Here is a 23,842-nt window from a genome sequence, read left to right on the forward strand (position 1 = left end):
CCATTTTCTGTCACCGTATATTTGTCCCTCTTTACTCCCCTCCCCCAAGCCCCCAAACAGCGCATTTCTAAGCAACACAGCTTAGTTGTGCCTGTATTGTAACTTCATGTGAAGGGAATCATACCTCATGCATCCTTTCATGTCCACACCAACACTTATCAGGTTTTTAAACTTCTGTCAACACGCTAAGTATGTGAAGGCATCTTGGGTATTTACTGAGCAACTGTCTTATGAGATAAAACATTCCTGTTCAACTGTTTACTAGCCATAGAGATTTCTTCTGTTGTGAAGTGATTAACAAGTCTTCTTGCCACTTCTCACCTGGGTTGCTTGTCCTTTCCAATTTGCTTTGTAGTTCTTTACTCTCTGGATACTACAGTATTTCATCAAATGTAAGGAAACACCAGGTTCTAAAATGTACCATTACTGCCTGACCAGGCGGTGGAGCAGTGGATAGAGCGTCGGACTGGGAGGCAGAAGGACCCAGGTTCGAGACCCCGAGGTTGCCAGCTTGAGCGCGGGCTCATCTGGTGTGAGCAAAAAGCTCGCCAGCTTGGACCCAAGGTCACTGACTCGAGCAAGGGGTTACTCGGTCTGCTGAAGGCCCATGGTCAAGGCACATATGAGAAAGCAATCAATGAACAACTAAGGTGTTGCAACGAAAAACTGATGATTGATGCTTCTCATCTCTTTCCGTTCCTGTCTGTCCCTGTCTATCTCTCTCTCTGACTCTCGCTCTGTCTCTGAAATAAATAAATAAAAATTTAAAAAATAAATAAAAATTAAAAATAAAATGTACCATTACTTTATTGCCCCCCCAAAAAAGAAAAAAAACTTTGCTATTATAATCGAAAGATTCCATCTATTATAAGATGCATCTCAATTGTACAGAGGTCAAAATGAGAAATAACTGACTCAGTCCTGCTGAAGCGCAGCAGATATATGTGTTGTGAATGGGGTGTTTCTGCTAAAATGTGAAACCGTGCTTTCTTGAAACAGTGCTTTCTGCAAAATCATGCACCAGAAAGAGAGATGATGAGAAAACACAGAATCAGGGTTGAACTCTCAAAACCTATGGCAACTAATACCACTAAATCAATAACAATCCTAATTAAAAATACTAATACAGCTGAAAAGCTAGTTACATTCCTAATCACAATACTAGAGTAAGTAAAATATTTAGTCTTTAAAAAGAAAAAGAAAAAAAATGAAAAGCTGGCTTGACAGAAAGGGGACCAAGGGAGCGTCGAGGCTACTGGACAAGGAAGATGAGGCAAATGCGCGACGAACAATTTTAAGATAAAGCACGTGTTCACACAAGAAGAGAAGCCACACTGAGCTGAATGGGCGTCCTGCGTAGCCTGCGTCACTCAGCTGTGTCCGTCTCTTCTGTGCTGGCTTGCTGCTACTTGAGGATGCAAGCCATGAGCCTGTTTGGGAGAACGGAATAAATCCAGCACTACCTCAGTCACACTGACATCATTCTCCTGCTGTTTACCAACGACATACGGGCTTAATTGCATAGAAACAAATGCTGTTGCAGAACAGACAGTATCTTTCTCCAATCTGTATTTTCTTTCCACTTTTTTTAATGGCCTTTTGATGATAGAAGTTTGTTTTCATTTTTATGTTATCAGATTTATCAATCCTTTCCTTTATAGCTAATGTTTTTGGTGTCTTGAAGATCTTTTCCAAGACCGTGAGGATAGCCTGTATTCTTTATAAAAAAAATATATATATATAGCTTTGCCTTTCATACTCAATACTTCAATGCACTAAAATAGTTTTTGGGGGGGTGGCCGAGGGGAGGTAGTTGCCCACTTTCCTTTTTACCAAATGGCTGCTCACCACGCTTTATTAAGTCGTCAGTTACTTGCCTTCTGTTCAGCCACAGCACTTCCGACAGAGAAACTTGCACAGGAATGTCTGTGTAAGACTGGGTATCTGACCTTGGACTGCCTCCCACCACTCGCTCCCCTTCTGGCCATTCCTGCACCGTCATCAGTGTTGGAATTATTACATTTTCGTGGTAAATCTTGAGCTATAGGAGAGCAAGTCCCCTGAAATGGTTTTTTCTCTTTGTAGCCTTTCCATATAAATTCTGGTACCAGATAAACAGGCTAAAAAAGCTGGAATTTTTACAGAATTAGAGTGAATCTACTAACCAATTTGCAGAGAACTAAGTCTTTAATCAGTGAGCAAGAATTCTCTGCCAATATATTTAGATCTTTAATGTCCCTTCATTAACCTGGTAGAGATCTCTATACTTCTTTAAGGATTAATTTCCAAGTACTTCAAATATTTTTATGCTATTATAAATAATATCTTTTTGTAAGCTTTCATATTGTGGATGGGATAAAAATTCAATTGTGGAAATTTATTGGGTCACTGAATTCAGATATAATTTACCTACAATAGAATTCACTAATTCTAACAGCACAATTCTATGAGTTTTAGGAACCATCACCGCTGACAAGGAAAATTAGAAAAACATACTAAATATAATTTTCCTGTGAGAATTAAATGTTAACAATTTGATGCAGAGATGTTATAGGTTTGAAGGAATCTGTAGACATCAACTGAAAGCAAAAACAGGCAACACTGTAAAGTAGAAGCAAATGTTAAAGTTGACATTTTCAGGGACCAGGACAGAAGTGCGTGGGGGTGGTGGTCACCATCTGCTCAGTCTTCCTTGTAGCTGTTCCCACGCTTTAAATGTGTGGTCAAGACCCTGCTTCTAATGGTGGGTCTTTCTTGCAAAAACAATATTATTAAGATTATACACATTTATACGCCATATAATTTCTATGAGTGATATTCAAAAAAATCACAACTTTTGAAAGCTAAATAAGCCCTCAGAACTGACAGTTTTGACATGTGATTCTGCGTACTGACATTAGCCTTATTAGGAGTTCTGAATGTTATTTGAATACTGCTCAACAGTGCTCTCCGGCATTTTCCACTGTTGGGAGTATTTGCTACGTGTTTCAGTGCTTTGCAAATACTTCAACAGAAGGTATGCAAAGAGAGGACGTGAAGGCTGACGAGGGATGCTCCAACCTGAATTCTAAAATCAGAAGGAAAAGATTTCAAAGGCAAAACCAAAATCTGGGCAAGGAGACGAGTATTTTCATCATTAAAAAAGAAAACAGGCTTATAGGAATGACCAGGGACTGGTGCCCAGTTCAAAGATGCTCTTCGATCCACACTTTCAATGTGAGGTCTAGCAATGCAAACGCAAGAAATTTTTTCTATGTCTGGATTATCTGTTACGCAACAGAGATAAGACCAACAGGTGACGTAACTGATACTTCGTGTGCTTTCAATTTTCATTTTCGGCTTGAAAAATTCAAATAGTAAGTGTGTGTGGTAAGAGCTTTCAAATTTTAAAATTCTTTTTATTGTATTAATGCTCCCTTCTTTTAAGGTTATTTATTTGCAAATGTCACTGTCAGGTAATTTTAGTGTTACTATAACCTTGTTATAGGAGTTCACCATAATAACAAACCGGCTGATTTCACACCACCATTTCCTCTCTTTAAGCACGTGGAGTACACGAGAGGCATCCTCAGCCCGGTGTTTGCAGCCATTATTATTGCCATAATGGTCACATGCCACAGTCATTTTGGGTCTCAAGGTACCTGGTTCAGCTGGCACTTTATCACAATCGGCCACCGATTACACTGTGATTAAATTGCGATGCCACTTCTCATCGTGAATTACAAACACCGTCCTTCCACTGGAGGAGCTTGACACTGCACTACGCCGAAGAACACAACCCAAACCCATTCTAAAATTCCTTCTTGCCGGGTCAGTGTCCTGGGACCACTGCCAGTACTAATTCTGTATCAGCCAGGGTCCCAACAGCAGAGAGAAGCCACATGGCAATCTGAACAAGGACAGCTTAACATAAAGAATTATTAACTATTTCCAGGGAATACCACCAATTTATTATTATTAACTATTTACAAGCAATACCTCCCTAGAGCTGAGGGTGGACACCTGAGTAAGGAACAAACTTGGAAGAGAGGGCGCTCCCTGTCTGGGGGAGTCAGACCTCAAGGTGTGGTAGTGGCGTGGGGACAGAGATGGTTCCAGTCCTCCAGTGGAGGCTTGTAGGCAGGGAATCGGGTGCCGGATGAAATTCTCCAGCAAGTTCCTGTGGTGGTGGTGCTGGTGGTGGTGGTGGTGGGTGTTTTTAACTTACTAGAAAACCAGCTGGGACACTAGCTGAACTTGCCACAAACCCACTGGAAAACCACTTGCAGGGCAGAGTGCTAAAACGTGGGGAGCCAGCTGGGGTGGCCATGGAACGCATCAGGAAACTGAGGCAGGCAGCTGGTGCCCTGGGGAACTCCTGAAGCCACCTGGGAACGTGCTGCTCATTTGGCTTCGGGGCCCCGACAGAGGCGCCACCCACCAGCCTCTGGGAAGCTGACAAGTCTGCTGCTGAAACTTGCTGAGTAGCTTTCTGCAGGCAGGAGCCAAAAATAAAAAAATAAAAAGACACTGGAAACTTCCTTTCTTTGTTTTTGCTACCAGTTAAGTTACATGCATATTCGCTTGATCCTTTGGGGTTGCTTAATTAAGCTTTGTTAGGGCAGGCCTGGAGGAGCTCGTCTCCGGCTCTGTTAGCCCTGCAGGTGAGCCACCAGCCTCCTGAGCTCTCCCACTCAGGCTGGCTGGAGCTCGGATTTCTCCCGCTCCCGGCTCCCAGAGTTCCTTGCCTGGCCATGTGGAAGGCGACACATTCTCGGCTTAGTGTTCAGCAACAGAACAGACGGGGACACTTCTGTAGACTGCTTGAGCTCTCTCCTCTCTGACATCTTCCTGTGAATTCCAGGTGCCTCTGACCTCAGCCTTCTGTCCCCTCCACTCAAGATTCTGCTGCGCTCTGCATGGCGCCTCCACCCCCAGCTGCGGCCCAAAAACTGTATCCAGGCAGAGAGTCGAGGAAATCCTGGGGCTCTGCTGTACGTGGTCCCCTTCCCTCTTCTCCCGGGACTACGGTCTGGTTCTGTCTGTAACATAGCGCCTGGCCGCTATACATTTATTCTCGCTCTTGCATTCGTTTCTTTGCTCTAATTGCCTCAGATTTCGTCAATGGAAACTCTCTAGGTGGCTTTTTTTTTAAGTCCTTCTGATAGGTCCCCATAAATTTTTATGCCTTTATATACTTTATGGTACAATTAGCTGTCCCAACCTCGTCTTGTATTCCCTGGCCCCAGGCCTGAAATCAGAATTTTCTCTAAGAAGCTCTGATATCTTTCAGTAAAGAGTCATATTCAGAGACCAGATGGGGTTGTAGCCACTTCAGTGCGTAAGTGAAGAGGTCCTGTTAGGATCTGAAAGGTTGCAGCAGTTTGCACCCTCTGGATGAAGACGACATAAATGGCAGCTCCTTTCTAGGACAAAACCTCACACTGAGGAGAAACTGCAAAACTGGGACAGGAGTAAATGACAAAGAATATCCATGGAAAAGTGGCAGCGGGCAGCCGAACGCACAGCTGTGTTTTTATTAACTTGTTCTAACCAGGAAGAGAGGGCTCTCAGGCTGGGAGGCAGAGACAATGCTTTCCAAGACACCCCATGCCGACAACACGCCGAGCTCCCTCCGAGGAAAAGCAAATCAGGCTGCTTTCCGACTTTAGAAGAGCAAGGCGTTACAGCAGAAGACCATTAGATAACTTACTAACAGAATTAAGATAGACACGGAAAGACAATGAGCCCAAGATTTCATATCTGTCCAAACAAACGCTGAAGTATAAAAACCATACGCGAACTGCTCCCAGTGATGCTCTGAGCCCTCCGTGGGGGGTCGAGTGGAGGACAAGCCTCACTGAAGACAACCACGGTCACTGAAGACACAATACTATGGGTCCATGGTTAGATTAAACTACCCACATGATAAATAAATGATGGTTATGTGGGGAGAGCGCAGTATTTAATGGCTCTTTACTTTGCCAATATAGATATGGCTCAAATATCAAAATATGGTGAGAGGACAGCATATGCAAAATAGAATACGCCTGCCGATGACCTCACATTTGTTGGGGGTAAAAAGATATTACGCTAAGTCAGGTGGTGGAAGAGGAACAGGGAGGGGTTAGAAGAGACAAGGAAATTTACAACTGATCACAGCAGGGAGGAGGAACAGGGTATTATATAAAATAATGGTTGCCATTAGAATAAAGATACAAACCTTCCTAAAAAGAGAGAGATCAAATAAAATAGACTACACGGTAGAAGGCTTTTTAGATAAAAGACTTGTACATGGGTAAAACAAACAAAAAGCCACGAGGAAACAGAGTCAAGCTATTGAGGACGCCAATACGTAGAGAGAAAGTGTCACGCTGGCCACAAGGAGGTTCCGGAAGACAAAGGAGAAGAGGGACAAGGCTCGAGCCGGCAAACGCCGAGAACAGCGGCAGGAGTTCCGACTCAGAAACCTGACAGGGCAGATCACAGGAGGGAATCACAGACGAGGAGTCAGGTTTGAAAGCAAAATGCAAAATATTTTACACCATGGAAAGGACTCTACACAGGCTAGACTGAGGTGACAGAGGTGACATGGGAGACGGGACATGTGGGAGTTAGATTGGGAACACAAACACTGCGTGAGTGCCTACAGCAGGCCAGGTGGCTTGCATTCATGTCTTCACTTTAGTTTGAATAGCAACGGTGTGAGTCTCGTTCCCATTTTAGACAAGGAGATGCTGAGGCTCGAAGATTAAGTAACTCACCAAGTGAAGCAGTGGGAAGACTCTAGAACCAGGACCTTGCGCTCAGCTCCTTGCCGCTACACAATGCTATGGTTTGGTTTGTATTTTTTTTTTAAGTCCATGCAAGAAAGGGTGAGGGTCTGAAGCAGCTTGGAGGGATAGATAACGAAGAAGTGTAATTAGAAAAGATTGGTAATGGACTGGCCATTGTGTAAGATTACATAACAAGAAAAAGAAATCAAGAATTTCAGAGCCATTATAAAAGCTGGTAACCGCAAGGAGACAAATATACTGAAAAGGAAAGTAAACCAGAATGTCCTTCTCCATCCTTTTATTGTTTGCTGCTTTCTTTATTCACCAGACCTGCACTAACTAAAGCTAACACTTAAACACACAAGATTTCTTCTTAAGGGTTTTATAAAAACCTCCATAACCGCTTGACTGGGCGGTGGCGCAGTGGATAGAGCATCGGACTGGGATGCGGAAGACCCAGGTTCGAGACCCCAAGGTCACCAGCTTGAGCGCAAGCTCATCTGGTTTGAGCAAAGCTCACCAGATGGAGCCCAATGTTGCTGGCTCGAGCAAGGGGTTACTCGGTCTGCTGAAGGCCCGCGGTCAAGGCACGTATGAGAAGGCAATCAATGAACAACTAAGGTGTTGCAATGCGCAACGAAAAACTAATGACTGATGCTTCTCATCTCTCCGTTCCTGTCTGTCTGTCCCCATCTATCCCTCTCTCTGACTCTCTGTCTCTGTAAAAAAAACCAAAAACCAAAAAAAAAACAAAAACAAAAAACTCCATAACCAAAACACCGTTACAGCAACAGCCAGGTCCCATGAAAACTATTCAATATTAAGACGGGAACAGAAGCACCAACATCCCCGTAAACATTCAAAATGGATTAGCAAAGAGAAGGCACCGCCTTTTTCTCCCCTTTTCCTGCGGGGAAGGGGCAGACTTTAAAATCAGTAACATCCTAATAAGTAACACAAAACTGTCTCAGTGTACATGCACTGAAATCAAAGAAGTCTTATTACTGCACAGGCTGCAGAAATTGACTTATAAGAGTAAAATCTAGTTAGCAACACATACATAATCTTACGTTCTTAAAGTCTAGTGACTTCTTAAAGTCACAATATAGAATTGTCTGGTTTTTCTGCTTTGAAAACAAAACCCCTGAAAGTCCTCTGAAAATTTTTCTTCTTATCCAACTTTTTGTTGCATCCTAGTGGCCTGACTCAGACTTCACAATTTCATCTGAGACACTCCACTGAATTATTTCTAGATGTTGGATTGGTTACATAAGGATGTCTCGGCCTCATTTCTTCTATTCCATTTCCTACTCACATGGAATGGTTCTCAAGTAGAGGTTGTCTCTGATCACTTGCTGCAGCTTGTGGTCAATGGATCCTTTCTGAAACTGAAGACTCAGGTAATGTCGCAAATCTTTATTAATGACTTTGCCTACAAAAGAAAACAACAGAAGACAAAACATGTAACTGTTAGACTCTAGTTAAATATGCATATAGGCTAGTGATCGAATACCCTTAAACCATAAAACAAAAGCAGAATATTTTACTAAAAACAAGATAACACCAAATTATTAATGGCACTATAATTAAAATAGATAGATGTAATGGGGGTGTGATTTTACAATGTAGGGGAGGGAGATGACAAATATACAAAGTAGTTTCACTCAGTCCCATGGCTTTAAATACCATCTCTATACTGGTAACTTCCAAATTCTTACGATGCCTCTCTCCCTGACCTATCTACACCAAGCTCCAAACCCATCAGACTTGTTCACATATAGTCAGATGTATTTACACATCAGATAAGCACCTCAAATTTCAGACAGCTGAAAAACAGAACTCTTCATTCCACCCTCCCCCAGAGTTTCTGTCTCCTCTGGTTTTCCCCATCTTAGAAAATAAAACAGTAGCCCTGACCCAGTAGAATAAACCCAAACACCAGAAGTCCTCCTTGATTTCTTTTTTCACTTCTACTCCCAGATCCAACCCATTAGCAACTTTTGTCAATCCTGCCTCCAAAACATCTCCCTTCCTGTCCATTTCCCTCACTTCCATCGCAACCCCAACCTCGGCCACCAGCATCTCTCATTTGGAACTCTCCAATAGCCTTCTCGTTGGTCTCCTGGGTCCATTCTTGCTTCCTTCCTGCTCCCACCATTCATCCAGATGCCAGAGTGAGATTTAAAATATAAGCAGAGAGTCACGACTCTGTTTAGCACCACCCAACGAATCCTTGTTGCACTTGGAATAAAATCCAAAGTTCGAAACAGGGTCTAGAAGGCCCTGTATGTTCTGGCTCTGGCCATCTTTGACCCAAACTTGTTCACTCTTCCCCCCTCCCTCTCAGATATGCTCCAGCCACATATTGGACCATCTCTCTCATCTTCAAAAAGGCCAAACGGGCCCTCGGTATCTTCTGCTAATCACTAAATTGAACAGGCACTTTCTGTGCACTTACTTAACTCCTTGATACAATGTGAGTAAGACTGAAATATTCTTTTCTTATTTGTGGGGGAAATAAGAGGTATAAGGAAATATTAGAGGCATCTCCAAGAAATAGTAAGCAGAAAAATAGGAGATTGAAGAAATCTGAGAGCAGCAAATTTGTAGTAAAGGTTGAACTTAAAAGTAAACACAAAGCCATCAAATACTGCTCAGTAGATAGGACTGCAGATAATTAGAAAAGAGCAACGCTCAGACAATTTAGATTACTAAAAGAAAAATAGTTGATTAAAATACACTCTTTGCTTTATTTGAACAGCACAGTTATGACAAGGTTAGATGAATCAAAAGGTTACTGTAGATTCATTCTTTCTTTTAACTACGTAGTATTCCACAGTATAACATTTCTAATCCCCTCTTTTGCTCTTTTCATATTTATAAATAAACATAACCCATAGGAAAGGGTGTTAATATAATCAGGAAATCAGAGTCCTCCTAAAGTTAGAGATAATATTTAGATCCTCAACTAATACACACAAGCCAAGAAGTCCCTGTTCTGCCAAAAACAAACGCTGGGGAAGCGGGAACTGTCATGATGAAGGAGAGACCCTGGAAGGGATTTGGAAGACTCCCCAATCCCCCAAGCTGCCTCTGCCAGGCATTCAGGGGCCCCACTGACTGGAGTCCAATCTAGATGGAATCTTATTATTTCACTTACTTATATTATAGCACTTGTTTGCTCCTAAGTTGAAGAAAACCCTAATTCATAATCAATGTTGCACAGCCTCACTGTTTACTGAATAAAAACATACCGATAATGGGTTTATTAAGTATTTTAAAAATTAGGCAAGGAGTGTGTGTTTCAAATGCTTTCTAGTAAATATGCAAAAATCCGGTATTTTGTTACATAGGTGCTTAAAAGCGTTTCAGTCTTATCTGTGGGAGTTTACTTAGGGTTTTTTAAAAGGCAGAGAATGCATCATTTTTTTCCCATTTAAAAGAATATAATACAGGCTCTAATATCTAAAAATCCGCTACCTGACATATTTCCAGGAATCTATTTAATTTGGATAAAGGATAACGCCTGCATACTTAAAGAAGACAATGTGACTCAATACTTTTTAATTTAAGATTTTCTTCTTTGTTATTTTTTAATTTGAAGCTTTACTATAAGATGTGATATAAGTCACAGAGGTAACTCTAAAATACTAAGAAACCAGATTGAATTTTCATCTATAAAAATAGCAACCATTAAATTAGATATAATTAGAGTCAAAGCCATAATAAAAATCATAGATCACAAATCATAGCATGAGGGTTTTCTTAAGAGAAAATGGAGTTAAAACAGCTCAGGTCCTGTTTCAAGGGTCTGCGAGGTCTTAGACTGCGAGGCCAGTTAGAGCAGAAAGAGCCGCCCAGATTTAAAGAAGAAAACCTCCCATTCTCAGGCTGTAAAACTGCCCTCTCAGTCTTCACCCTCAACTTCCACGGGGTTTCTGGATGTTGACTGAGCAGTTGCAAAGAAAAGAGGGACAATCTCATGAGAGTGATAATGTTTATTTAACACGTGCAACTAGTCAAAAAGCATTATCATGCTTTTTTTTTTAAGAGAGAGGAAGGGAGATAGTGACACAGTCTCCCACATGCACCCCGACCAGGATCCACCCCCCACAACCCTCGTCTGGGGCCAGTGCTCAAATCAACCGAGCTATCCTCAGTGCCCAGGGCCGGCATTCTGACAACTGACTGGAGAGGAGGAAAGAGAGGGAAGAGGGAGAGGGAGGAGGGAGAGGGAAGGGGGAGAAGGAAGGAGGAGAGGGGAGGGGGAGAGGGAGTGGAAGAGAAGCAGATGGTCGCTTCTCATGTGTGCCCTGACTGGGGATTGAACCCGAGATGTTTGGAACCAGGCTGACACTCTATCCACTGAGCCAACGAGCCAGTGACTATCATGCTTGTTTGAGGTTGGAGATAAAATATTACAAATATCAATGAAACGTCAATTATAAAAGGTTAACAAACTATATGCGTTGGCATTCTTTGAGATTAAGAATGAATAGTAAACTGTATTAGCTATAGCAGTCATCACAGACTCCCTTGCCTCAGGAAACAGAAAGAATTTTCCTCAGGGGAAAAAGGATGTTACTGTTCTCTCTTTGGTATGATTCTATGAAATTTTTTTAAAGTACAAATATCTTGAACAGGCAGATGACTAAAATTACTGAAGGGTCAACAAGAACATCAACTCGCAGTTCCCGCAGTGTAATCTACACTATCCACTTGTATGTGAACCTCTGCCTTTTGTTCAGTGAGTTACACATTCACTTGGTATTCCAAGGGTAGGAAGCACATCTGCTGGAGGTTAATGCAATTGTTGTGAAACAAATAAGGAAAAAGATGCTTCCGAATAGCATTCTCGCACAGCCAACCTTTGCTTTGAGTGTTGAGATTGTTCTATGATTTATAAGTCAAGTTGATTTATGAAACTTAAAAATAGATCTATATATCTTACAAATACAGCTCAGGTGAGGAAAGGTCTATAAAGAAAATTTCAATCACATAAATAAATCCAGGCACTCAGGTTTCAATATATAAATTCTTAGTCAAAAGAACTCATAACTACAAATTCATACTTTCTGAATTACATGCTGATTAATATTCATCACTCGTTCTCCTTGTGGAATCGGGGTATGGAGTCACTGATTATGATTTAGAACAACCCTGTGGCTTGCCAGCATAGGTGTGGCCACATGAGCAACTGTCAATCAGTCTAAACACCAACATGTCACCGTACTTCCCATAAGGATAGTCTAGGAGACTTTACCAACCACTTGCTAAAGTCAAGCTAGACATGCCTTTAGTATTCTCTAATCCAGTAATTATAAAGTCAAAAAAAGAAAAAATGAGGTCTGTTTGACATGTCTTATTCTTATAAATTCACATGGATTCATGGTGATCATCCCAATCTTTTCTAAACACTTACAATATTATATATTTTTTAATCTCTTCAAATTCTGCCACAATTTAAATTTAGGGAAGTGAAGAGAAAGACATATACCATATGATTTCACTTTTATGTGGGATCTAAAGAACAAGATAAACGACTGAAACTGAAACAGACTCCTGACACAAAGAGCACACTGGTGGCTGCAGAGGGGAGGGGCGCTGGAGAAGGAGAAGGGAGTGGGGAGTAGATTGGTGGTTACAGAATACGTAGTCCCGGCGACGTGAAGTACCACACAGGGAATACAGTCAATAATATTGTAATGACCATGTACAGTGCCGGGGGGTACTGGAAGCATCAGGGGGGGTCATTAGGACCATTAAGGCTCATTAGATGTGACATTCTGGGGAAAGGACTGTCAATGAATGCTATGGAAGAGAACCCCAACAGACAGAACCAGCCTTGTCTCATACTACTCTATGCTCCTGAAATTAATGCAAAATCATATTGAAAGTAATCTGCAATTACTAAGAGACAGGATGGAAGAGGTAGTCCTGGCTGAGTTACTCAGTGGACAGAGTGTCAGCCCGGCATGCGAGGTTGTGGGTTTGATCCCCAGGCAGGGCACGGAAGAAAAGCAACCAATCAGTGCACATTAGAAAGTAATCTAAATAAAGTTAGGGAAGCGGACTTGCGTTTTCACAACCTACTTTAGGTCCTTTTGAAAACTAGGACATTCGTTTCTCTTCATTCTCCTGGTACTTGGACAATCTCTGTGATTTCTCAAAGAATACTGACAACAACCCTGAGGTCCTGAGAGTCCCTTCGACTCCTGTGAGCCGATTCAATTGAGTCCTAAAAACTTAAATTCGTTTCAAGTAAATGATATTCTTACTATCTCTTAATCTTTTTAAAATTTAATTTCTCCTGTTTTGGGTTGTTTTACCTTTTACTGTTGGAAAAGTAATTCTCCTAGCTTGAGATTCTGGAAGCCAGTAAGAATGGTATTGATCCAATCATCTGCTTATTGCTGGTCACACTGCTTACTGCTAATTTCATGTATGCTATCTGACTTTGGCCTATAATCAGCTAACATTAACAGTATCTTCTGATAGTAAGCCTACTTTTTCCTGGGTTTTTTTCCCCATTGATTTGAGAGAAAGAGGAAAAGAGAGAGTAAGGAACAGAGAGAGTGACAGAGGGGAAGGGAAAGAGAGAGAGACAGAGAGAGAGAGAGAGAGAGAGACCGAAAGAGAGACCAAAAGAGAGAGAGAGAAGCAAAGACTCATTGTTTTACTTAGTTGTGCACTGATTGGTTGCTTCTCTTCCATGCCCTGCCTGGGGATCAAACCCACGACCTCACATGCCGGGCTGACACTCTGTCCACTGAGTAACTCAGCCAGGACTACCTCTTCCATCCTGTTTCTTGTGACAAACACAACCTTGAAAGCTCTCCGTGCTCGCTGAAGTGGCGTAGCTCCTTGTAAGCTTTGGCCTGCCCTAAAGAGAAGAAAACCCCTAAATAGTTATTTCTCACAGTCTGCTTAGCACTGTATAAATGCAATTATGTCTCCTTCCAGCTGTCAATCATACACATCTTTTAGAAAACCCAAGCTGCTCTGAGCATTCTGTACACCCTCAAGGATTTCTTCATGTACTTCTTCTTTTAGAGATCACTAGTCTTGCAGCCATACCTGTGGATACTATAAACTTTTTTCCTCAAAGGCAAAGTATGGACATGACCATGCCTCAGTTATCTTCCTTACCACGACTCAAGGATGGCTTAGTGACTTTCCCCAATCAACTGTCCAATCTAACTAACTCAACATAGCCAATGTTACCAACTAGTCCTTTCCCGTCAGACCTAGATGCGGAAAAGCGGTGCAGTTTTTGACTCTTCCGCCACCTCCTGAGCGCTGTAGCATAGAATGGTTCAAATGACACCTGTAAGCTGAACTCCACGCTGGCTTCTTGGCCCAAGGCAGGGCGTCCCTAAACCAAAATTAACTGAACTGTAGTCCACTGTGAAAGGCCTTTGAACAGGACTTTCCTAGATAATCAGTATCTACACCAGGGGTCCCCAAACTTTTTACACAGGGGGCCAGTTCACTGTCCCTCAGACTGTTGGAGGGCCGTACTATAAAAAAAAACTATGAACAAATCCCTATGCACACTGCACATATCTTATTTTAAAGTAAAAAAACAAAACGGGAACAAATACAATATTTAAAATAAAGAACAAGTAAATTTAAATCAACAAACTGACCAGTATTTCAATGGGAACTATGCTCCTCTCACTGACCACCAATGAAAGAGGTGCCCCTTCCAGAAGTGCAGCGGGGGCCGGATAAATGGCCTCAGGGGGCTGTATGCGGCCCGTGGGCTGTAGTTTGGGGACCCCTAATCTACACACTTCATATTAAAATGTATCCTAAGACACAAAAGTTACTTAAAAATATCTTATGCATTGTTAAACAAAAGTTTGTAATTTGAGAGTCAAGGCCATGGTTTGTTTTACAGGTTAATTCTCAGTATCTAGCACATGAAAGCAGTGAATCAGCTTAATTTTGTATTTTTAATTGTTCATTTGACCCTCCACAGCTCGGATATCTGAAATATCAGAACACTCATTCACTTCACCACTACAGCACTCTTTAATAGTTGGTATCAGTGATTTTCAACGGTGCACCACAAGACTTTTTAAAACATGAATTACTTGACTTGTCAGTCAGGGGCAATGACCTCTTTAACCTTAGATTGTCAAATAAAAAAATGACAACAGCCAGCACAGCAACAGCCATCTGGTGTGACTGCCCTGTCTTGAACCATAAATATACAGGTCATATAATAGAGTTGCATCTTATCGGTCACGTCACATAATAAAGTTGCATCTGCTTTGTTAATTCTTGGTACCAGAAATGTTTATACACAAGTATAAGCACCTGATTTTTTTTTTTTGAAAGTCACTTTGGAGCAAAAAGCGTAGGTAATTACTGTTATTATTTTTCTTTTAAATCAAAATTATACCTATTTTTTATCAGATCACCAAAAAATTTTATTCTTTGGTGCACTGCAGAATTTTAGTAATTAGTTTATGTGTACCATGAGATGAAAAGGGCTGAAAATCTCTGTACATCTCCATCTTAAACGATGTTTCTTTTTTTTTTCTTTTTTTCTTTTTTTTTTGTATTTTTCTGAAGCTGGAAACGGGGAGAGACAGTCAGACAGACTCCCGCATGCGCCCGACCAGGATCCATCCGGCACGCCCGCCATGGGCGACGCTCTGCCCCTCCGGGGCGTCGCTCTGCGGCGACCAGAGCCACTCTAGCGCCGGGGGCAGAGGCCAAGGAGCCATCCCCAGCGCCCGGGCCATCTTTGCTCCAATGGAGCCTTGGCTGCGGGAGGGGAAGAGAGAGACAGAGAGGAAGGAGGGGGTGGGGGTGGAGAAGCAAATGGGCGCTTCTCCTATGTGCCCTGGCCAGGAATGGAACCTGGGTCCCCCGCATGCCAGGCCGACGCTCTACTGCTGAGCCAACCGGCCAGGGCAAACGATGTTTCTTAAACAATGAAATTGACTTTGACTCTGTCCAAATACTAAAATAAATTCTTCACTAAAACAATGAGCTAAGTCTTTAAAAGTAAATTTTAATTATACAGTGGTACCTTGAGATACGAATTTAATTAGTTCTATAACCGAGGTCATAAGTCAGTCAACTCGTATATCAAACTGATGACCCTGGACCCGTGCGTCAATGCGCCAACTAGCGGCAGCTTCCTGCATCACGACTCATATCTCGGAATTTCGCTCAGATCTTGAACAAAAATATGGACCGAGTCGCAGCTCGTATCTTAAAGAGAAAATCATATGTTGGTCTGTTCGTATCTCAAGGTACTACTGTAGTTTATATGTCAAATCTCCAAATTCTATTCTTTATTAGTATTTTAAAATGTATTCACAAGTGGGCCCTGGCCGGTTGGCTCAGTGGTAGAGCGTCGGCCTGGCGTGCGGGGGACCCGGGTTCGATTCCGGCCAGGGCACATAGGAGAAGCGCCCATTTGCTTCTCCGCCCCCCGCCCCCCTCCTTCCTCTCTGTCTCTCTTCCCCTCCCGCAGCCGGGGCTCCATTGGAGCAAAGATAGCCCGGGCGCTGGGGATGGCTCCTTGGCCTCTGCCCCAGGCGCTAGAGTGGCTCTGGTCGCAGCGGAGCGGCGCCCCGGAGGGGCAGAGCGTCGCCCCTGGTGGGCGTGCCGGGTGGATCCCGGTCGGGCGCATGCAGGAGTCTGTCTGACTGTCTCTCCCCGTTTCCAGCTTCAGAAAAAAAGAAGAAAAAAAAAAAGATTTAAAAAAATGTATTCACAAGTGGTCTCTGGCTCTCCTGAAATATAAAATAAGGCTAAATTAACCATGTGAATCTACTGTCTTCTAGGTCCACTAGGGATAACAAAATCTAAAACAGGAAAAAACCATCTCCTGCTTTCTCTGGGGGGCAGATGGAGAAATGAGACAATGGGGACTACAAAGAGAACACTGATGCCCAGGACTGTTATTTTAGTATTAGCATTATCTTATCATACATATTATAAGCCATATGTTTTCACTCATGAATAGGTATTGTTATTCTTTTACACATAAGGATCTGAGGTAGAGAGCCAGTAAGTAACTTGGCCAAAGTTATATCACTAAAAGTAGCAGACCTGGGACCTGAAACAGGTCCATCTGGCTCCAGAACCTCCACTGTAAACGCTGGGATGGAATGCCTGCCCCATCCATCTGTCTGTCCATCTGTCCATCCATCCATCCACCCTCCCATCCATCCATCCACCCACCCACCCGTGCATCCATCCATCTACCCACCAATCCACGCCCCACCAATCCACCCACCAATCCATCCATCCATCTACCCACCCATCCACCCACCCATCCACCCACCAATTCATCCATCCATCCATCCACCCACCCACCCATGCATCCATCCATCCATCTACCCACACATCCATCCATGCATCCATTCGTCCACCCACACATCCACCTATCCATCCATCCACACCTTTTGAAGAATTTCTTTTCCTGCATAAGCTTATAAGAATGTAAGCCTTGCCTGACCAGGCAGTGGTGCAATGGCTAGAGCATCAAACTGAGACGCAGAGGACCCAGGTTTGAAACCCTGAGGTCACTGGCTTGAGCATGGGCTCATCTGGCTTGAGTGTGGGTTCACCAGCTTGAGCACAGGGTCACTGGCTTGAGACATGACCCCATGGTAGCTGGCCTGAGGCCAAAGGTCGCTGGCTTGAAACCCAAGGTCGCTGGCTTGAGCAAGGCGTCACTTGCTCTGCTGTAGCCCCTGGATCAAGGCACATATGAGAAAGCAATCAATGAACAACTAAGGTGCCACAACAAAGATACTTCTCATCTCCCTACCTTCCTGTCTGTCTGTCTGTCCCTATCTGTCCCTCTGTCACAAAAAAAAAGGAATACAAGCTTTTAAGAGTTCTTTCATAAGAGCATACCCTTCCATGAAGCACTCACCACCATTGTATAAACAATTATTTACTGAGTCTTGAGTAGGCACTTGGGGGTAGAGCAGTGAATGAGAGTACCCCTAAGTGGGAACTTAAAGCCTTGAGTGAAAGATGAACATTAAAGTAGAAATTTCCAACAAGGGAGCATTATGAAAGAGAAGTCCACAGCGCTGTGGAAATCTGTAATCTAGATTCTCGGTCAGGAGTCCGGGAAGACTCACTGAGAAAGTCCTATTGCAGCTATAACCTAAGAATAAATGGGAGCCAGATAGGGAAGGGGGAGAGGGGAGCGGGACACCCACAGGTGCTACTACACGAGGTAGGAAGAACACAGTGCTTAGAGGAACTGAGGAAAATCCAGTAGAGCTGGTTCTTAGGAAAAAAAGAGTTCACACAAGCTGGGACAAGAGTCCCAGGCACCAGTGGGTTCAGTAGAACCTTTAACAATAATGTAAAAGAACATCAACTAGCCTGACCAGTGGTGGTGCAGTAGATTGAGCACTGGCCCAGGATGCTGAGGGCCCCTGTTTGAAACCCAAGGTCATTGGCTAGAGCATGGTGTCACTGGCTTGAGTGTGGGATCATGGGCATGATCCCAAGGTCGTTGGATTGAGCCCAAAGGTCACTGGCCTGAAATGAAGCCCAGGTCACTGGCTCGACTTGAGCCCCTGGTCAAGGCACGTGTGAGAAGTAATCAATAAACAACAAAAGTGAATCAACAAGTTAATGCTTCTCATCTCTCCCCCTCTTTACCCCCCCTCAAATAAATAAATAAATAAATAAATAAATAAATAAATAAATAAATAAGAGAACATCCAACTAGCTGAGGTCTGATACCATGGCCCTTCATAACTGCTATAAGCTAACAACTATGGTTGCCTTAGTTGTTACTGGTTGCCTCTATATTCCACATTTGTATTCAAATGTCATTCATTATCCCTATTCTGTCTGTAAGAGCATATTTAACACTATAAACTTAGAAGATCAGCCTTGGCCAGTTGGCTCAGTGGTAGAGCATCAACTCAGCATGTAGAAGTTCCAGGTTTGATTCTCTGTCAGGGCACACAGGAGAAGTGACCATCTGCTTTTCTCCCCCTTCCCTCTCCCTGTCTTTCTTTTCTTCTCCCACAGTCATGGCTCAATTGATTTGAGTGCATTGGCCCCAGGCGCTGAGGATATCTCCACTGTAGTGCATCAGCCTCAGGCACTAAAAATAGCTTGATACTTGCGCATCATCCCCTTATGGGATTGCTAGTGGATCCCGGTCAGGGTATATGCGGGAGTCTGTCTTCCTTTCTCTCACTTAAATTAAAAACAACAACACTCATTACAAAAATAACTTAGAGGAGCCACATCTACAACATTCTTTAAGTCTGCCACTCTCATTATAGGAAAATAGGAACTTAATGAAGTTTAAAACTAATTCATATAATGCTTTGTCAGTCTCAAATTGGAAAAGCATTAAATACTCTGGATTCTCTCAAGGACCCCTACCAGGACAACTTTGGCAAATGGATATACCTTCATTTGGCAAACAGTCCTATGTCCACGTTACAGTGGATACATATTCTGGATTTATAGTAACCTCTGTCAGAACAGGAAAGGCTGCTAAGCATGTTATAGCTCATTGTCTGTATGCATTGTTCTATTATTGGATTTCCTAAACTGGTTAAACTGAAAATGCTCCTACATATGGAGCAAAAGCATTTACTGTATTTTGTCATTCTTACAATCTTTAAAGTTAAGGTATTATTAAAGTGTACCCAGCAAATATTTTAAGGTCAATTTAAAAAAATTTAAAAGGGAATAGTCATATCCTGGAACTCCTATGGGTCTACCATATCATGCTTTTTACTTAAAAAAATTTTTAATTTCTTTGGAATGCTGATGAACAGGAGATGCCAAATCTTTTTCTCTTGCAAACTACTACCTTCTTTATTTGATCCAGCTAATAACCCTGTTTTGTCTTTTTCCAAATAGCGCCAGATATATGGAAAAGATTTATATAGGAGGATGGGGATCCTCAAACCCCTCAGCGAGATCTTCTGAGCATGGCTTTTAAGATACCAAGAGGCAGAAAAAGCCCAATAGAGATCAGGGGAACTACCAGCTTTTAGGATACACCCTTAAAGGCCCCAACGCCCCAAAGGGGTCTCACAGGATGCCATATGGGTCCTGCTTCAATAGTGGAAAGGAAGGTCATTGAGCTAAAGCCTGCCAGACTTACATGCCTCTGTTGTGAGGAAACAGGGACACTGGAAGGTAGGCTTCCCCCTCGCTCCTCTAAGGGAGGGTTCAGTCTCTTCCAGCCCTGCTCCAGCCACCTATGACCTAACCTTGCCCAGAATGCTGGGGTTTGCCACGGAAGGCTGAAGGTGCCCAGGGCCGTCGGCCCCATCTATGACACTGTGGACGAGCCTAGGGTATTTCTTCCAAGAAGCAGGTAAACTGATCTCATTTGCACAAGGGCCACTTAACTATCTTTTGCCTGAATAGTCAGGTTTTTTATTCTTCCCTCAAAGATCTCTGTTGTGGGTGTTGATAGTCCTATTTTCTGCCGCTTTGTTTAATATATAGTGTTTCCTTTATTCCTCCTACCTCAATGCCCCACTCATATTTCAGGCTGGGACCTACTCCTAATTTAGAGCTCTCTTTCCCCCTTTTGCCAACTTCGATTATGAATCTACCTTTGCCACCCAGCTTAGTGTATCCCAAGGTTCTCTCTACCAAGCCACAGTCACAGAGCTCCAAGGAAAAGCAACCTGGTCTCATCTCTCCAGGCAGAAGAGAACAGAAGCTCCTTATCCACACATGCTGCAGATGGCTTTTCCAGTCTACCTGAATCATTACCAGCTAGAAGCAGCGGTCATTGGGACTTGGACATGAGCTGCAAAGTATAGAATTGTGACAACAATTCCAGTGCCATGCGGACTTTTCCTGGATGTGGACCTTTCCTGGACTCCTGCTCCTTGTGACAGCTCCTAACAGACTGAACTGGGGTTGGGTTGCATCTTTCAGGGATTTGGCATGGTGTTGGGGCCAACTTGGACTTGGTGAACATGTTAGGGACACTACTCTTTTATGGATTCTTGCTGTATTGGCCAAGAGTTTGCTTAAAGGCTTTAATCACTGTAAAAAAAAAAAAAAAAAGAATAGAAGACTGGATAAAGAAGATGTGGCACATATAAAAAAATACTCTGGATTTTCGTGAAGCCATTTCAGTTTTGAAAAGTGGTCATCTTTTAGTCGTCTTCAGAGTTAAATTGAAGAAACAAACTAAAACAAGCCATATTGCTACCTTCTGCAAAATTCTGCTGCCACGTCACCAGTGAGGAGAAAGTCTATTAATGGAGATCACATTCGTTTGTTTTCCCTCCCCAGCTTCACTGAGATGTTACTGACATACAATGTATGTAATTGAAGGTGTACAACGTGATGATTTGCTACATGTATACACTGCAGAATGATGACCACAATAGGTTGGTTTGCACCTCCATCCCCTGACATAATACCATTTTTTGTGCATATGGTGATAACATTTAAGATCTAGTCTCTTAACAACTTTCAAGTAAATAATGCAGTATTGTTACTACAGTCACCATGCTGTACATTAGACCCCGGGACTTACCTATCTTACAGCTGGAGGTCTGTACCTTCAGCCAGCATTACCCACTCTCCCACTACTTAGTCCCTGCAACCGCCAACTAGTCTCTATTTCTATGACTTCCGCTTTGTTAAATCCCACATTTAAATGACTGTATTTGTCTTTCTCTGTCAGAGGTCACATTCTTTGTCTACATCAGTGGTAGTCAACCTGGTCCCTATCACCCACTAGGGGGCGTTCCAGCTTTCATGGTGGGCAGTAGCGGAGCAACCAAAGTATAAATAAAAAGATTTAACTATAGTAAGTTGTTTTATAAAGATTTATTCTGCCAAATTTAGCAAAAATCCGACATAAAGTACTTGGTAAGTAATTATTATTATATGCTTTAACTTGCTGTAACTCTGCTTTATAAATTTTACAAAGTAAAGTTACTTCCCTACTTTATAAATCACCATTACTGTGGAACCGGTGGGGTTAGAAAATTTTACTACTAACAGATACAAAAGTGGGAGGTAGGTATAAAAAGGTTGACTACCCCTGGTCTACGCCGTAAATTATGACAACAGTGCCTGGTAAAAACAGAGGTGTCTGTTCCCCATTGGTTCCCAGAAGCAGACACCATAAACTCACAGGTCAGCTTCATCTACTGCTCTGGGTCCTACATCACCAGCAGTTTAGTTATTTTTATTTTTTATTTATTCATTTTAGAGTGGGGGCAGAGAGAGAGAGGAGGGGGTAGGAGCAGGAAGCATCAACTCCCATATGTGCCTTGACTGGGCAAGCCCAGAGTTTCAAACCAGCAACCTCAGCATTCCAGGTCAACGCTTTATCCATTGCACCACCACAGGTCAGGCCCACCGGCAGTTTAAAGTCAAGTCTACGACGGCACACCTGGTTCCTGCCCTGTATACCCTGGGGAGGTTTTTTAACCCTTCCCTTATTTTTTCCTTCCTTTCTTCCTTCTCTCTCTTCCTTGCCTATTATTATTTTTAATGGACTTACACTCAAAAGAATTGGAAGTATAACTGAAGAAGGGACCCGCTCATTTGGGAAGCCTCCACACTGGAGAAGCCCCTGACCCTACTGAACTAAACGTATCCACTCCTAAAAGCCTAAGACTGTCTGTTGCATGTAGATTTCAATGGTAATGCAGCATGGAAATTGCTTCATTATATATACATTATAAGAAAATAAAACCCATGATCATGTGGTATATTTAAAAATTGTTCTATGGTGTTTATTTGTGTAAATAATGCAAACATGTCTGTGTAGGACGTATTTGCAAAGAAACGTCATTTCTCTAAAGACTCGGATGCGTGGTCAGGGATCTGAGTCATGAAGAAAGAGAGCAGGTGCTCCGGAGGAAGACGCTGCCGTAAGGATGGATGTTCTATTGACACCCCCACCCCAGTCCTGTCAGCACCTGCCCTGCCCTGACGACCTCCACACCCAGGCATGTCCCCTGGGTTCCAGTTTTGTGTCTGCTCCATCTGTCAGGCACTGTGCGCGCGTAAGTACAGTTAGGGCAAAAGGCCAGTACGCTGACCACCCGCGTGGGACACAGCCTCGCCTCCCCCGCGTCTCAGGCCTGTGTAAACCAGGAGCAACGTCCTGCTTGTCTCCGCACAGCACGGCCCACACTACCCAGCACGAGGCTGAACAAACACTTCTCTTAAGACACACCAGAATGACACTAAATAGTGTGACTGCTGTAACCAGAATGACACTAAATAGTGTGACTGCTGTAACGACTGGGTTTTTTAATAGAATGCATCTCAGGAAAATACATGTACTCTACTCCTCAAAAACACAAAAACACCTTCAATCAGCAGACCATTAAAAGTAATAATTTGACTATCACAATGTGATCAAAGGCTCATGACATTTTAAATGAAGAAGGGTCACAGAACAGAATATTTGGTGTGACCCTAAATGAAAACATACCTGAGGATATGCAAATGAAAATACGTAAGGGACCTACATAGAGCAAACTCATCCTTAAATACTTCATAATACCTGAAATATTAGTGCAGGGTATAATTACTGGGTGATTTTTAAAAGCCCTTTTTTTTTTTCTTTAAAAACCTTTCTCTTCATGGTTTTTATATTTTCAAATTTTCTACATTGAAAAACCTACTACTATAATGAGAAAAAACACTCTTTCAAAGGCTGTGCCCTTCAAAGGTTATTAGCAGGAAAGGACACCTGACATAATGACCCAACAGGATGAAAAGTGACAAAAAGCTTGCCAAAGTTCTAGGTGAAAGCTGAAACGTGTGTAGGTTTTCCTCCTCTTGGTTTTACTAAGTCTTACTGTCACCGGAGCTTGGTTAAACTGCAACCAATTTACTTTTAACTGAGACTCCAGCTGATGAACAAGCTACAGAACTAGGATCTACATTTTAAAATGAAGATGAAAAGCATTATTCTAGGAAAGACACACAACAAAATTTTCCCTTCAAAAGCCATACGTCAGGAAGAACAACATAAGATGCACCTTCCTAGCAGAACAGAGTGGAAAAAATAAGGACTAAATCATCCAAAGTAGGCCCTTTGCTTTTCAAAGCTTTTATTGGATGGG

At 42.6% G+C, this 23,842-nt stretch overlaps 1 protein-coding gene across 2 annotated transcripts in view; it reads right to left on the reverse strand.

The window, feature by feature from the left end:
- The window catches only part of MAGI3 (membrane associated guanylate kinase, WW and PDZ domain containing 3), a 213,304-nt gene that overhangs the window by 72,101 nt on the left and 117,361 nt on the right, over nucleotides 1-23,842 (reverse strand). For both annotated transcript variants that reach the window (XM_066247418.1, XM_066247417.1), the window contains exon 2: nucleotides 8,071-8,187. In XM_066247418.1, coding sequence (XP_066103515.1) covers nucleotides 8,071-8,187 — 117 coding nt within the window. The remainder of the gene's footprint in view (nucleotides 1-8,070; nucleotides 8,188-23,842) is intronic.

The sequence above is a fragment of the Saccopteryx bilineata genome, chromosome 11 (genome assembly GCF_036850765.1).
Source record: "Saccopteryx bilineata isolate mSacBil1 chromosome 11, mSacBil1_pri_phased_curated, whole genome shotgun sequence".
Taxonomy (NCBI): domain Eukaryota; kingdom Metazoa; phylum Chordata; class Mammalia; order Chiroptera; family Emballonuridae; genus Saccopteryx; species Saccopteryx bilineata.